The sequence below is a fragment of the Elephas maximus genome, chromosome 24 (genome assembly GCF_024166365.1).
Source record: "Elephas maximus indicus isolate mEleMax1 chromosome 24, mEleMax1 primary haplotype, whole genome shotgun sequence".
Classification (NCBI taxonomy): Eukaryota; Metazoa; Chordata; class Mammalia; order Proboscidea; family Elephantidae; genus Elephas; species Elephas maximus.
Window position 1 is genome coordinate 12,621,356 of NC_064842.1, and position 14,870 is coordinate 12,636,225.

Sequence of the window (14,870 nt, forward strand, 5' to 3'; positions counted from 1 at the left end):
ACAGCTTTCTCCCACGGAGCGGCTGGTGGGTTCAAACTGACAACCTTTTGCCTAGCAGCTGAGTGCTTGCTTAACCAGTGGGCCATCAGGGCTCCCCTCTGCAGCGATACCCATTACCTGTTGCCATCAAGTCAGTTCTGACTCACAGTTCTCTTGAAATGTGTGTATAGGAAGATGTGTTTATGCTAAGAAGAGTATGTCATTGACTGTCCCTTATCCCAGACTGTGAAGGAGAAGCCTCACTTTACACTATGTTTTCCTTTCCACACAGACCTGTTACCAGAGGCTCACTGGACGCGAAATAAAACAAAGAAAATGAGGCTGATACTTCTACAGCTCTGACGTTCCTACCACTCACCCCTCCATGTATCCATCTCTGCTTTGACAGCCTAGTTCGTTTCCAGGGGTAAGACTGCTTTCCAGACTCAGGGCTCTCAGATTTGCTGTGGTACATACACTGGAATATCTTTCAGGGTTGTTTTACTTATTTTTTTTTCTTGTAAATATGCAGGAAAAACTATCTGGCAAATTTTATTTTTCTTCTGTATCATTAAGCTATTTATAAATGCCATGAATTTTTAAAAAATGAAATATGTGAAATACAGTTTATCCTTATCTATCGGTGCCTGTATACATCATCGAAAGAAGCAATATAAAAATTTTAGGTGTATTTCATTTTCAAATATGGTACTTAATATCATAAGTTGAAACTGCTGACTTGGTAATGTGGACGTAATAGGAAAACAATAAGCTTTATTGTAAAAGAATAGTAATGCTTCACTTTCCGCTTTCCCAGAACTCAGTTTGCATTTTCATGGTGTGGTGGAAACCAAACGAATACCAAGTAGGCCCTTACGAAGTACACGTTCAGTTGTATAGACCTTCAAATTTATGACATGGTTTCTTTGGGAGAATGACTTCCAGCTTATTGTAGGTTATGCTTAAGGGGAATAATAGGAATAATATCTTATTTTTGTATATTTCTTTACAATGTATAAAATGCTTGTAGTTGACTAACCCAAAACCCATTGCCACTGAATCAGTTCCAACTCATAATGACCCTATAGGACAGAGTAGAACTGCCCCATTGGGTTTCCAAGGCTGTAATCTTTAGGGAAGCAGACTGCCACATCTTTCTCCCGTGGAGTGGCTGGTAAGTTCAAATCCTTGACCTTTCTGTTAGCAGCAGAGAGCTTAACTACTGCACCACCAGGGGTCCTTTATAGGTGATTAGGTGAAGATATTTCTAAGTGTTCTTATTGAAAGAGAGTTTATTGGTAGAAAGTTCATAAACTCAAAGAAAAATAAGAAAGTTTAATTTGTCTCACAGGGGGAAGAGATATTTCTTTATTTAAAACTTGTCATTTTCAGTTCCTTAAAGGTGCCAGATTCTTTGATGAAAGATAGATATTTTGCTGTCAGGTCACAATTACATTATTTTGAAATAGTCCAAATACATGACACCAGAGGTAGATCCACTGCCTTGCTTCTTCAAGTTTCCATGATATGATAGATACATGGATGGATAACACCTCTTTTTAATTCAGTGAGATATTGACTTTCTTGAATGCTGAACTGTAATTTTTAAAACTTTCTTGGGAAATACTGAATTCAGAAGCTATTTTTTATGTGGGCCTTCAGACAGAATTTTAATCAGCAGCCCCTAGCGGTGCTATAAAAGCTAGTTGACCTTGGTATTGCCCTAGAGGAATCTTGAGTCATATGGGTCTGGGATTAAATAGCCATCATGTGATCTGGAGTTTTGACCCTCAGTTTTCTCTGTAATACGTTTAGTAATGTCTTCATAGGGGTAGTGTGAGGAAAGTGCTTGACACAGTGAGATGCTAAATGCATTTTTAATCGCTCTTTGAGGGGGAAAGTATTCCTAGAGACAAAACCTGGCTGATCGTCTACCTTCTAACTTTAACAGCCCCACTATAGAAGAGGCCTACAATACAATTCTTTGTCAGCTACTCTTGTGCATTTGTTGTTGTTGTGTGCCGTTGAGTCAATTTCAACTCATATCGGCCCTAGACGACAGGGTAGAACTGTCCTATAGGGTTTCCAAGGAGCGTCTGGTGGATTCGAACTGCCAGCCTATCGGTTGCTTAGTAGCCTGAGCTCCTAACCTCTGCGTCACCAGGGCTCCGCGTGTGCATTTAGAGAAGCCATTTATTTCTCTGGCCTTAGCACTAAATATTAATAAGCCAACTGGTATCAGTGATCAGAAATGAACCATCATTTTAGGATAAGCATTAATCAATTTTAGAGGAACCATTTCACATTAAAGCAGGTTTTGTAAACAATGGATACAAGTGTTCCTGAGACTGGCTACCTTTATACTTGATGGGGGTGGGGGGTGGGGGGGAGTTTCAGTATCTTTATATACCCATTTCTTATATCTAATACCCAATAAACCCATGTCGTTGTGTCAGTTCTGACTCGTATTGGCTCGATAGGACAGAGTAGAACTGCTCCATAGGGAAGCGGACTACCACATCTTTTTCCCATGGAGTGGCTGGTGGATTTGAACCACTGACCTTTTGGTTAGTAGCTGAGTGCTTAACCGCTGTGCCACAGGGCTCCTCTGTCTGATACCAGTTGGGAAAAACAAAGTGTCTCACCATTTAACTGGGCAAGGTGCTTCAATCCATATATGTGAGTTTGGTGAAAAAGATTAAAACCCAATCAGCTGTTACTACAATGCATGAAAAGATTTGAGAGTCACAAAATAAGCAGTAATTAAACTTGATTTTCAGCAAGAACCTCTGTTGTTAAACTATATTTTCTCTGCCCAAATCAGAAAAAAAAAAAAGTTCTTGCTTTTATTTGTCAACTCCTATATAATTTCTCTACTGTTCTACCTATTTCTGTGTATCATTTTGCCATTACTTCAGCCTAATTCTTTTGTAGCCTATCCATCTCGTTTGTGATTTTGCCTAGTTAAGCAAAATGTGTTCCAGGGACGAGCAACGCAGGTGTGTTGGGAGCTTGTGCCCTATCCAGGCATTGGAATCTGCACCTTAACAAGGGCCCCACATGGTCCTTATGTTTGATTAACACTGGTTTAAAGTGGCTCGTGTTTTTTTTTTTAATTAAACTGTGCACCATCACTCCTCTGAAAAAGATGATTGGTTGGTTGCACCACTGGGTCTCGTTGGTGATTCAGTCTTGCCATTTATTATGAAGTTTGATGTTAAGAGTCTGGTAACACGAAGAGTTATTCTAGAATACATCGTCCAGATTTAGGGAACGCAGTTTAGCAGAAAGCCCTCTAAACCTTGTGATCAGACTTCCTCGCCTCACCATTTGTCGTCATTGTGTGATTTTGGGTAAGTTACTTACCCTCTCTGTGTCTCAAGGTTTCTTTTGCCAAATGGGGTGGTAGTACCTGCCACCCCTATTTTTCTGAGAGCTATGAGGAGGATCAATTCAAGTGAGATTGTGTGTGTGGCACTGTGTGGCAATACCAAGGAGGGATGCTGCTGCAGCTGTTGCTGGGGGTGATGATATTCCTTCAGGCTGTATGGACTCCTATATGTGTTAAGGGCAGTGACAGCTTTGCTAAGTGGTTACTGTGCTGATTGGAACAGGTCTGTGTATGCTTTTCAACATTACATTTGGATTTTTACTTGACAATTTCCTGGCTAGCTCTAGCAGCCTGGTTTCTAATTCCAAGATTAAAAAAAAAAAAGAAAGAAAAACCATCGCCACTGAGTCTGTTCTAATTCATAACGGCCCTATAGGGTAGAGCAGAACTGCTCCATAGGGTTTCTAAGGCTGTTATCTACTGAAACAGACTCACATTTTTCTCCCTCAGAACAGTTGGTGGGTTTGAACGACCACCGACCTTTCAGTTAGCAGCCGAACACCTAACCACTGCACCACCATGCTCCTCATTCCAAGATAGCTGCCATGAAGTTTTCATAGTGCTCCGTGCATATGTTTGTATTCTGGGAGCCACCCAAACAGTTTGATTGGATCCGCTGGAAAATTGTGTGCCATTAAATTTTTGTGTGTAATGTGTTGATGAATAAAGTTTCCATAATTCGAATAGATCCTCTTATGATTCCCTGGTGGAATAGTGGTTAAGAGCTTGGCTGCTAACCAAAAGGTCAGCAGTTCAGATCCACCAGCTGCTCCTTGGAAACCTTTTGGGGCAACTCTACTCTGTCCTGTAGGGTCTCTACGAGTCGGATCTGACTCAGCGCCACCTAACAACAACGTTGTGATTATATGATAGCATTTTCAACAAGATACTATTTTTTGTCTTTGGACCATGTATAATTTCCTTATGTTTTATAGATTTAAGTTTCTTGAGTCCCAAACCAGAATAGGGTGTCATTGTTTTTGCACCTTCTAATCACGTGAATGCTGATTACTTTTTTCACTCTACATTTCAACATGATTGAAATATCTGTGCATTTCTTCCCTGTAGCATCTGTCTTAATGATCATGGAACTAGTCCTGGCACTTTCGGCTCAGAGTTTGCTTTGGTCCGACAAATAAATCATTTATGTTTCTAAAAAGTTTGAAAGCTGTGAGATAAGCCACGATGAAAAACGCTTTGTCTGAATAGAGTGTGTTCCATCCATTCTTTTTGCTTAGCTCTGTTTTCATTTCCTGCTTCATCCAGTGTTTAATATGATTATGTAGGGTGCCATTTTAAGAGACTAGTTATATTTTAAAAGATTAATGATTTAAAACGTATCCAGTGAATGCCTAGGTATCCTTTAAGGTAAAGTAATTTTGTATCTGTTTTTGCATTTTAATAATAATTACCCATCGTTCATTGTTAGTCACAGTGCCAGGGACTTTGTTATTTTATTAATATTACTATAAAAAGACACATTTATAGTAAAAGTTACAAGCAGTACAGAAAGTGCTTTCTGCCCTTCCAGATAGCCCAGTCCAACTTGCCAGCAGGAAGCAATGTTAGCATTTTCTTACATCTTTTTAGAAATTATCTGGGCATATACGTAACCATGTATGTATATCTGGCCTCCCCACCTTTTTTTTTTAATCAAATAGATTCATGCCATGTAAGCTTGTTCTGCAGCTAGGTTTTATTTGCACGTATTGATGTCCTAGTTCTTTCCATAACAGTACCTCCAGATCTAACCTATCCTTTCCCCTTGTGCAAAATACCCAGTGTGTTGATAAGACCAGAATTTAAGTCTCTTACTGATGGTCATTGAGGTTGGTTCCACTTTGCACAGTTACAACCACTGCTGCAGTCAACATTCTTACACATACATGTATCTTTACGTATTGTTCAAGGATATCCAAAGGGTGAATTTCTAGAAGTAGAATTGTGGGTCAAAGGATAAGAGCATCTTAAATTTTGTCAAGTAATGCCGTGTTCCTCTCTTGGAAGGTTGCACCAATTTGCAGTACAAACAAAATTAAGAGGAAACCAAGATTTAGAGTAAGAGTATAATAAGTAACTTGGTCCAGGCTCTCAAAGTTACTAACTGGTAGAGTCAGCTTCCAAACTCAGACTTACCCATTGCCATTTTTTCTAACTACAGATAGCCCAGTTACCATTTTAAAGCATAATTTTGGCTTCAAAATTGAAGAAATATCATTCCATATCTTGTCTATATGCTTATCATTCAGTCAAGCAATCGTGGTAATTCTCCACATTACAAATATATGGCCCTTTGTGGCTTTCAAAACATTTTTACATTCTCATAGTAATCCTGCGAGATGGGAAGTGATTATTATCTCAATTTATACATGTGAAGAACTGAGGCTTCGGGAAAAAAAATTAAATTTTAAAATTTTATCAAAAGATGGTCCTTAACCAAAAGACTTGTAGACCCGAACTGCAGAAACACACTGGGCACAGAAATGCTAACTAAAAAGGTGAAATAGAGGGTATGAGATTGGTGGCTTTGAATGGGTTGATATTGGTGTATTGATGAACAGCAGGAAATGGCACGGGGCCCTGCCACCTCAAGCTGGTGCCTCAAGAATTATTTTCTTCTGACGGCGCTTGTGTGTTATGGCCCTGGAGAGAACAGGAGACTTAAACATCGCTGTCTTTTAAAGCTACACATTTTATTTAACCCAAAGCTGATTTTAAACTTCTACCATAAATGCTGTTATCATTGCGTTTATAATTGCATAGCGTTCTATTTATCACGACAGCTTGGCACAAGTAAGTGCTATCACCACTTTCTTTCAGGGACTCCGTCTCTCACTTGAGTGTGTTGGTTCCTCCTCTGTTGCTTCTGTTTTAGAGTTAGTTCTCTTCAGCCCAGGCTCAGACTGAGTTTTTTTTTTTTTTCTCATTTACCTCAGTTCTGAAGAAAAAAAGACCTTTCTCTGTATGGGCCCCAGGGTCAGCTCTACTTCAGAGGGAAACTTTGCTGTTCTCCTGACCACCTGAGCCCTTACAGAAACACATCCACTGAACAATATCTGTAAATATTTCTTACAGCAAGTTTTCCGTGCTTGCTTTTTATAATTTTTTACTTATTAAGTCCATTTGATTGTTCCCATTTTATGATCAAAGAAACCAAATTATAGAAAGCTCACGTGACTCGCTTCAAATATAAGCCAGAGTCAGGGTGCAGATTACTCTTTACCACCCTCTAGTTTCTGCTTCATTACAGGAAGTCCCAAAGGTACAGACTGTGTTCCAAAAATTCATTTGTAAGTCAGTTATTTGGCATTCGAACTGCATTTTACCACAGTGGAAATTTAAATATATATATATAATAAAAGGTGATTAAGCCCCTCTGCTGGCCTACAAATATCTATTTAACTCTTATGTAACTGAGAAATGATGCATTTGCAATAAAAATAAAATGAAATGATAGTTGTATTTCTGTTTACAAAGAAGAAAAAAGAAAGATTATTTCTCCTGAGGAGAAGTAGATTTAATTAGAAGATAGGGAAATGTGAAAACTGTGGCCAGTCCCAGGGGGATTTCAGGGCATTTTCACGGGTGTTAGAGATTGAAGGCTCCCTGTTTTGAGTTTCTCTTTAAAACTTGGAGGATTTTGTTGTTGTTGTTGTTGTTGTTGTCAGATACTTCTCTAGCTTAATGCCCCCTTCAGCTGTGATTAGAGTCAGTAGGAATTGATTGGATTAAATCCTTAACAAAAATAGGTCATTTTTAGGTGATGTTAACCATCCTGGGGTGGCAAAAACAAGCCAACAAAACAGAAAAACTATTCCTTACTCCATCCTCGTGATGGAAAGGAAAGAGGGGGTCAGGGGAAGATGTTGATTTTCCCATTCAGCCCCACAGAGCCCATCAGCTGGGATGGCCTAGCTGGGGTCTGGAGAGAAGGGGTGGGAGCATGGGTGGCCGGTGGAGGTTGGAGAAAGGTGTGCAGGGAGTGTTTGTACAAGGAGAGTTTCTAACTCTGGAAAATGCGTTCATCTCCTCTAGTGATTGCTTCCTACATTATCTAGACTGTCTCACACTTAAGCATGCAAATAAGCATCTCAAATTTCAGTTAACTTTAAAAAGTTTAGGGTTTCTTTAAATGTCCTTTAATAAATAAACAAATATAGTACACACACAAATATATAATGTACATGCATATATGTATATATGTAACGCACTTGCATGCAGCTTTCACTCTTGATAACAACAAAAGGGAGGGATATACTCTTCAGTAAACAGAGGCTTGAGTGAAATCTTTGTGTTGACAAGGTGCATTACGAAAGTGGTGGAAGAAGGATGAGAGTTTGTGCCACTTGGGTCAGATTAGGGCTCTTCCCGTCATACCTGCCTGCCTTCCCTGTAGTTAGATGATACAGGTTACCTACTGTTGCTTTGTGTTGGTGTGTTATCTGAATGTTTTATACTGAGAATTTATATCCTGGAGTGAGTTAATGAAGAAGAGAACAACTGTATTTACTACAACGATTCAGAAGCCCTTTCCACAGCCATTATAAAAAGAAGCTTGGGTTGGTGGGCTACTTCCAAAAGCTATGCTGAGACCGATGAGAAAAGTACCACGTGTACTTGATTTTATTTATGCTTTATGCTTTTGAATGCTTTGTCTTTCCTTTCAAATAGCTTGTAAAGAAACTTTAAGGTCGACATTAATTCCACCATTTTTTATAATGTTGATGCCTGTGTAACTGAATTTGTGTGTGTGTGTGAGGAATTTTATCAGAAAGGTAAATAAATAATGCTAAGCTTACATTCTAGTACAGAGAGTATCTTCTGGGTGCAAGTGTTTAGACTGAAACTTTATGCACTCCACTGGCATGTTATGCTCAGAAATGCCCCTGTTGAGTAATTTACATATAGGGTGAAAATGTGCACAGGTCTCTTCCTCGTGGGTGATCCAGGTTTGTCACGTTACCTTACCGTGTACTTGGACTGAAAAAAGGTGACTTCTTCTGGCTCCTCGCATGTCTCCCAGAGGTGGGGAGAGACTGGAGAGAGATTCTCCAGAAGCTGTCTCCAGAATGCCGTGCTAGAACGGTTAGTGAGCCAAATTGTGGTTTTATTTTTTCCTATTGGAGTTCATGTGTGGGTTAAATAGACCAGTGGCACTTGACGGCCTATTTTTCTTCCTGTAAATTCCTGGGTGTTGTGTGTATGTTACCCAGAGGGTGGTGGGTGAGGAAGAAGAAGGAAATGGTCTGTTTTTGCTTTTGTCTTGCTGTTGGCTGGACAGAACCATGCCACTGGTCATTTGGGCGTGTAAGAATTTTCCTTTACGTTGAAGGCTTGGACTCTTTGGTGAAAGGAAAAAAAAGGCTTAAGAAAAAAACTCTCATTTGAAGCAATTCCCACCTGTAGCATTTTTTTCCTGATGTGCAAGAAGTGCTACCTGTGGTACGTAACCTAGAAAATGATAAATTCGCGCTCAGCGTAGGTGGTGCATTTCGTCTTATTTTCCTTGGCATTATAGTCATTGGTTTAGAGAACGAAACTGTTGCATCTGATATCTTAGTTGCCACGATTCTTAACTGATTAGTTTGTATTTTCTTCTGGCTATTCTTATTCTAGCACTTGAGTGACTTATAAGAAGAAACACGTTTTCTTGAGACGGTGCTCACCCACCTTCCCTCACAGCATTGCCACCTGAGAGTAGGAGCTGAGGCCCCAGCAGAACACGCTCTTCGAAGACACGACACATTTTTAAGATTATTCACATTATTTTAACCCACACGCCTGGTCGCCCTCAGAGTGCTCCTTCGTCCTGCCCTTCACTCCTAAATCAGGACAACCAAGCATGACAATTTTGAAAAGTCAAAGAATATTGGCATCCTCCCTCTTCCTCTGTCCCCCCATTCCAAAATGCTCTAATTTGTAACTGACAGTTGCACATCTAAGGAGCCCTGGGGGAGTGCGTCAGTTAAGTGTTCAACTGCTAACGGAAAGGTTGGTGGTTCGAACCCAAAGAGAAAGATCTGGTAATCTGCTTCCATAAGATTAGAACCAAGAAAGTCCTAGAGGACAGTTCTACTCTGTGATGTGGGGTCGCTATGAGTCAGAATCAGCTCGATGACACCCAACAACAACACTTGCGCATCTCGGGTAGGGAGAGAAGAAAGGCACTGGAAGTAGAGGTGGAGGAGGGAAAAGTGACCAGTGGGGACAAGAGATGGCCCTTCAGGGGCCTGAGAGGAAAGAGCAGGAGGGCTTAGGTGTTGGCTGGTTGTTGCGGAGGCTGCGGAGTTTCTCCACTCTCTCACAGCCCCTCCAAGAACCCTTCAAGAGTTGTTTTAAGTATCTTACTTGTCTTTTTTACATATTTGCCTGCCTGACCATAACTGGATGATTTTGCATCATTTCCTTTCTTAGGATCAAAACATTGGAGCATGGCTATGAGCAACGGAAACAAGGATTTTGTGGTTCTGAGCAATGGCAGCATCACAACCAGTGCTACCAACCCTAGTCCGCTCACCTCCTGTGATGGAGACCTTGCAGCCCAGCAGCTCACATCCAAAGAAGCACCGAGAACAAAAGTGAGTCCCAACGGATGCCTGCAGGTTAATGGCACAGTTAAATCATCCTTCCTGCCTCTAGACAACCAAAGAACGCCTCCGATGTTACCCCAGTGCTGCCATCCTTGCCCATACCATCACCCTCTGACTAGCCATAACAGTCACCAAGAGCGCCATCCCGAGGCCGGTCCCACGGCACCCTCTGCTTTGACCTCGTGTTGCATGCAGCCACACGCAGAGTACTCTGCATCTCTTTGTCCAAACCATTCACCCGTTTATCAGACCGCGTGCTGTCTTCAGCCCTCTCCATCCTTCTGCCTGCATCATCCGTGGCCTGACCATTTTCAGCATCAGCCTGTACAACAGCACATAGCCCACATAAGGTGAGTGGTCTGAAAGCTTTGCTGGCCTCTGGGATCCAACTACTGCCACGTGAATGTGACTGTTTTGTGTTCATTTCTCCAAAAGGAGGAAAGAAAAACGTGCCAGGGAAAGGAAAATGCAGAACTTGAGAGATTGTGGGGAGCCTATTAAAATGCACATGAAATACTATTTTATTTGTTCATCCACTGGCTTTTTAGTTATGTTCTCCCTTTTCCTTCGCCCTCTCTGCAGGCTGGTTAGGGGTCCCTCCTACAACGGGAGTTGTAAAGTTCATTAAAAGGTTTTACTGTCAGCGATTTCTTTCACCTTTCATGGGAGGTACATTTGTGATGAGGCAGCTATTCCTAGTGATCAACCTTTAGGACAAAGAAACATAAAACCGGTTGCTTCTTTCTGCTTCCTTATGGCTTTACTCCCGATTTCTATTCATGTGGTTGGGTGACTGTGTAATATGTTAAGATCAAACATAACCAACTAGTCCTTTCGTAACTGATGAAACCTGCAAGTGTGTAGCAAAGGACTTAAAAATATTTTTTTGTGAAACATTTTCAAATGTGGTAGATGGAAAACTACTAGAAAAAATCCACGTTATTGTCAGTCCTCACCTCCACCCCAGTCCATAATCCTCTGTGGGATTTTCGGGTATTTTTCCCCTGGGTAAGTTAAATGGCGCACACCACAGATAAGCAACGATAATACCTTCTACAAAACACTAAGTACTTTGTAGAGACCAAGTAGTATTTTACTTTTTTAGGTAATAAATTTTTAAAAAAATTGTCACTGAGCTAGAAGAGCGCATTCTCTTTTTTAGATTGGGGTACGATTTACATACAGGGAAATGCACAGATCTTAGGTGTTGTCCAGTTTGATCAGTTTTGACAAATGCATACACTAGTTTAATCCATACCCTGTCATGATGTAGAACATTCCTGTCACCCCAGAAGTCCGTTCATGGCCCTTCTCAATCATCCCCTTGCCCCTTACCAGAAGCAATCCTGATCTGAGTGCTGTCATCATCAATTTGTTTTGCCTGCTCTAGAACGTCTGATAAATGAGACAGTGTATACTCTGTGTCTGACAGTTCTTACCCAGCATAACGTGTCTGAGATTCATCTAATTGTTGTATTAGTTTTCCTTTTTGTTGCTGAGTGGTATTCCATTGTAAGCACGTGGCACATTCACTACTTTTTAAAAAATTGCATTATTGTGGTAAAAGTATCTATAACAAACATTTACCAATTCAGCATTTTTGACACATACAGTTCAGTGACATTGGTTATGTTCGTGTTGTGCAACTATCACCACTATGTTTCCACATTTTTCCACCACCATCAGCAGAAACCTGGTATATCCTTAACAGTGGCTCCTCCTTTCCTCTCCCACCCTTGGCATCCACTAATAAATTTTGGTCTCTAGTGGTCAAGGTGGAGCCCTGGTGGCGCAGTAGTTAAGCGTTTGGCTGCTAACCAAAAGGTTGGCAGTTCAAATCTACCAGCTGCTCCTTGGAAACCCTCTGGGGCAGTTCAATTCTGTCCAGTAGGGTCGCTATGAAATCAGAATTGACTTGACAGCAATGGGTTTCTTTTTTGGCGGGGGGGAGGGGTGCTTTTTTTTGTACAAGTGGAATTATACAATATTTGGACATTTCGGTTGTTTCCATCTTTTGGCTGCTGTGAAAAGTGCTGCAGTGTACGTTGGTGTATAAGTTAGCACATTCACTTTTAATTGAAGAGTCAGATCCAGAAAGTAGTTAAGTGATAAATACTTTTCACCTTTGTCAGGTGTTAGATGTTGTTGAGATGATCTGGAGGTGGTCTTTTAGAGAGAGAGAGAATATGAACTCCTTTGCAGTGTGTTTCTACAGCTTTTCAATGCATTTTCCATAGAGGGTTTGAGAGCCTTTTAGTTATAGAATTATGATAAGAACCTTCACCAAAACCATTTCCTAGCAGGTCGGTCAGCTTTAGACTCTTTCCATTTTGAATTAGAAGGTTGATTTTAAAATTATATGATCATAAAGATAAATGCTTTTGAATCATAAGTTATGTGATTGCAGAGCGTGAGGTAAGATGGATAGTTTCACATTTTGAAGCTAGTATCTCCTTTAAAAAACTTCACAAAGTATGAAAACTATGGACATGGAACCGGTACTGGCAACATGGCAGGCTGTGTACAGTTTTTCAGGGCTTCAACTTGGCATTTCTCAGTGACATCAGTTCAAAGGAATGAGCCTTATGTATGACTTTAAATAGAATAGCAGTAAAAGACAAACTAATACAAATTCCATATTTGTCCTCAAGAAAATTTGTAGAAGAAAGTGGAACATTGTGAGAGAAATTTTTCATATTCTAGAACCTTATCTCAAGAATATCTTTCAAAGATGCCTACTAAGGAATGGAATGTGGCCAGTTATGTATATTTACATACTTTATTATGAAATGTGCATCTGAAGAATTACTTTCCAGTTTTCTACATTTATTTGCTTATTTAATCAACAGTATTTACTGAATATCTATATGTACCAGACACTGAAGATTTAATTCTCAACAAAACTCTTCCCTTGTCTTCATGTAAGCTAGTAGGAAGGGAGCCCTGAAACCCAGCAGGCGGCTACAGTATCATGATAAGTGCTACCAAGGAGGAGCAGGCAGGGCTGAAGATGAATCAAAGGTACAAATGGAGAGAGACTGGAGGAGGAGCACCTTGCAGATAGTGGAAACAGTTTGTGCAAAGAAGGTAGCGTGAGCCCAATTCCAGCATAGTTCAGATGACTCGACCCAGGAGGAGAAAGTAGTAGCAGAGGAGAGGTACCAGGTTCTGAGGGGCATTAGAAACCAGAGAACTCTAGGGCAGTGGGGAGCCATGATAGATTTTTAAGCAGAAAAGAAGCACAATCAGATTTGCATCTTAGAAAGATCTGTGGTCTGTATTGTGGACAGTAGATTGAACTGGGTCAGGATTGTTATAGATAGGAAGACCATTAGAAGGTGTATTGCTCAACTAATGTGAGAGATGATGGTGACTTGAGTCAGAATTTAGAAATAATTTTCATTCTAGAGAGATTTAGGAGGTAGAACCTTTTGGATGTGGTGAATAATTGGATGTAGGGGAAAGGGAGGAAATATTGTGACTGATTTTCCATTTCCTGGCTTGAACTTCTGGGTGGGTAGATGGTAATGCCGTTCACTAAGATGGGGATGACAGGAAAGGGCACTCAGTAAGCAGAGGTGAGCCCATGGAGCTTCCAGTGGGCAGCAGTGAAGTCCCTTGAGCTTTCTTGAAAAAATGAGGATGCTGGGTAATAATATGAGATAATTGCATTGAGAACAATACTGGCAGGTGTTAGAATGAATACCGAACCGTTTATATTCAGCCCAGCGTGTTTTTGTTTGCACAGTTGTGCTATGGGCAAGGTACACAGCCAGGTGCTGTGTCTCTCCCCAACCAATAAAATGTCCACAGAAGCAAATGTGGACTTAAACATAGCTTCTGTGTAAGGGAAAATAGGGCAGTGTGGGATAGACTAGGCAGCATGACCTCATTAAGAAACTCTGAGAATGAGGATGTTTTATGTGCTTTACTGCCTTTTATTAGTTACTCCACCCAACTCTTTTAGGAAACTTATTGGAACAAAGGTTCTAGAGGCTGATCTCTGCCAGAAAGGTTAACTCTCTAAACCTTTTTAGTTTCCTTTTGTGATTTATGGAGCCCTGGTAGCGCAGTGATTAAGAGGTATGGCTGCTTACCAAAAGGTTGGCAATTGGAATCTACCAACCTGCTCCTTGGAAACCCTATGGGGCAGTTCTACTCTGTCCTATAGTATCCCTATGAGTAGAAATTGACTCGATGGCAACGGGTTTTTTTTTGTGATTTATAATATGTTGCTTTTTTTTTGGAGTTCTTTTTTTTATTATTGATAATCTTAAGTACTTAATAAAGTATTATTCAGTAATGTTTAAGATGTATTCTTGATTTGGTAGAGGTATATTATGTTCACATCACTTTAAAGGATATTTTAAAGGTTGACGACCTTACAGTAAAATTGTATACAGATGGAAGATCCTAAGTGCTTCCAATTGTTATTACTGTTTGCACCTCTACCACAGATGGTTGGTATTTTGCTGTATTTATAAAGCTTTTATATTAATCTCCTGATTGATAAAATTAAGATCATTGCAAGGATCACATTTAATATACCCTGTTTTAAATCCACTTGTCACCAAATATTAAGTAGCTTAAATAGATTCTATTTTAAAGCATTAGGCTTTTTCATTCATAGATTTCTATCGTCATACTCAATGGTTAGCCATAAATTAACACAATTAATTAAGAACATGAAGGAATTTTTTTAAAAAGGCAGAAAGTAGTCTCTTCCTACTGTGAGACAAGGCGTATACACGTGAATTCTAAACCTAGCTGACCATCAGAATCACCTGGGGAGTTAAAAAAAAATGTGATATACGTGTGTGTGTGTTTATAAATATAAATAATATATCTAAAATTTTCTTTTTTTGGCTGGATTCCATCCTGGAATTTCAGGAATAGTAAAGAACTGTAGG

The 14,870-nt window shown here is 40.1% G+C and overlaps 2 protein-coding genes across 15 annotated transcripts in view; one reads left to right on the forward strand and one right to left on the reverse strand.

Moving 5' to 3' along the window:
• Positions 1–14,870, reverse strand: part of TLR5 (toll like receptor 5) — a 566,717-nt gene that overhangs the window by 351,248 nt on the left and 200,599 nt on the right. The window lies entirely within an intron of this gene.
• The window catches only part of DISP1 (dispatched RND transporter family member 1), a 211,117-nt gene that overhangs the window by 136,916 nt on the left and 59,331 nt on the right, over positions 1–14,870 (forward strand). For 12 of the 14 annotated variants that reach the window (XM_049868010.1, XM_049868005.1, XM_049868017.1 and 9 more), the window contains 2 exons: positions 272–406; positions 9,785–10,310. In XM_049868010.1, the coding sequence (XP_049723967.1) occupies positions 9,802–10,310 (509 nt within the window). In that variant the 5' untranslated portion in view covers positions 272–406; positions 9,785–9,801. Of the gene's footprint in view, positions 1–271; positions 407–9,784; positions 10,311–14,870 lie in introns of those variants that run through there. The other 2 variants (XM_049868016.1, XM_049868019.1) reach the window with 2 other exon arrangements.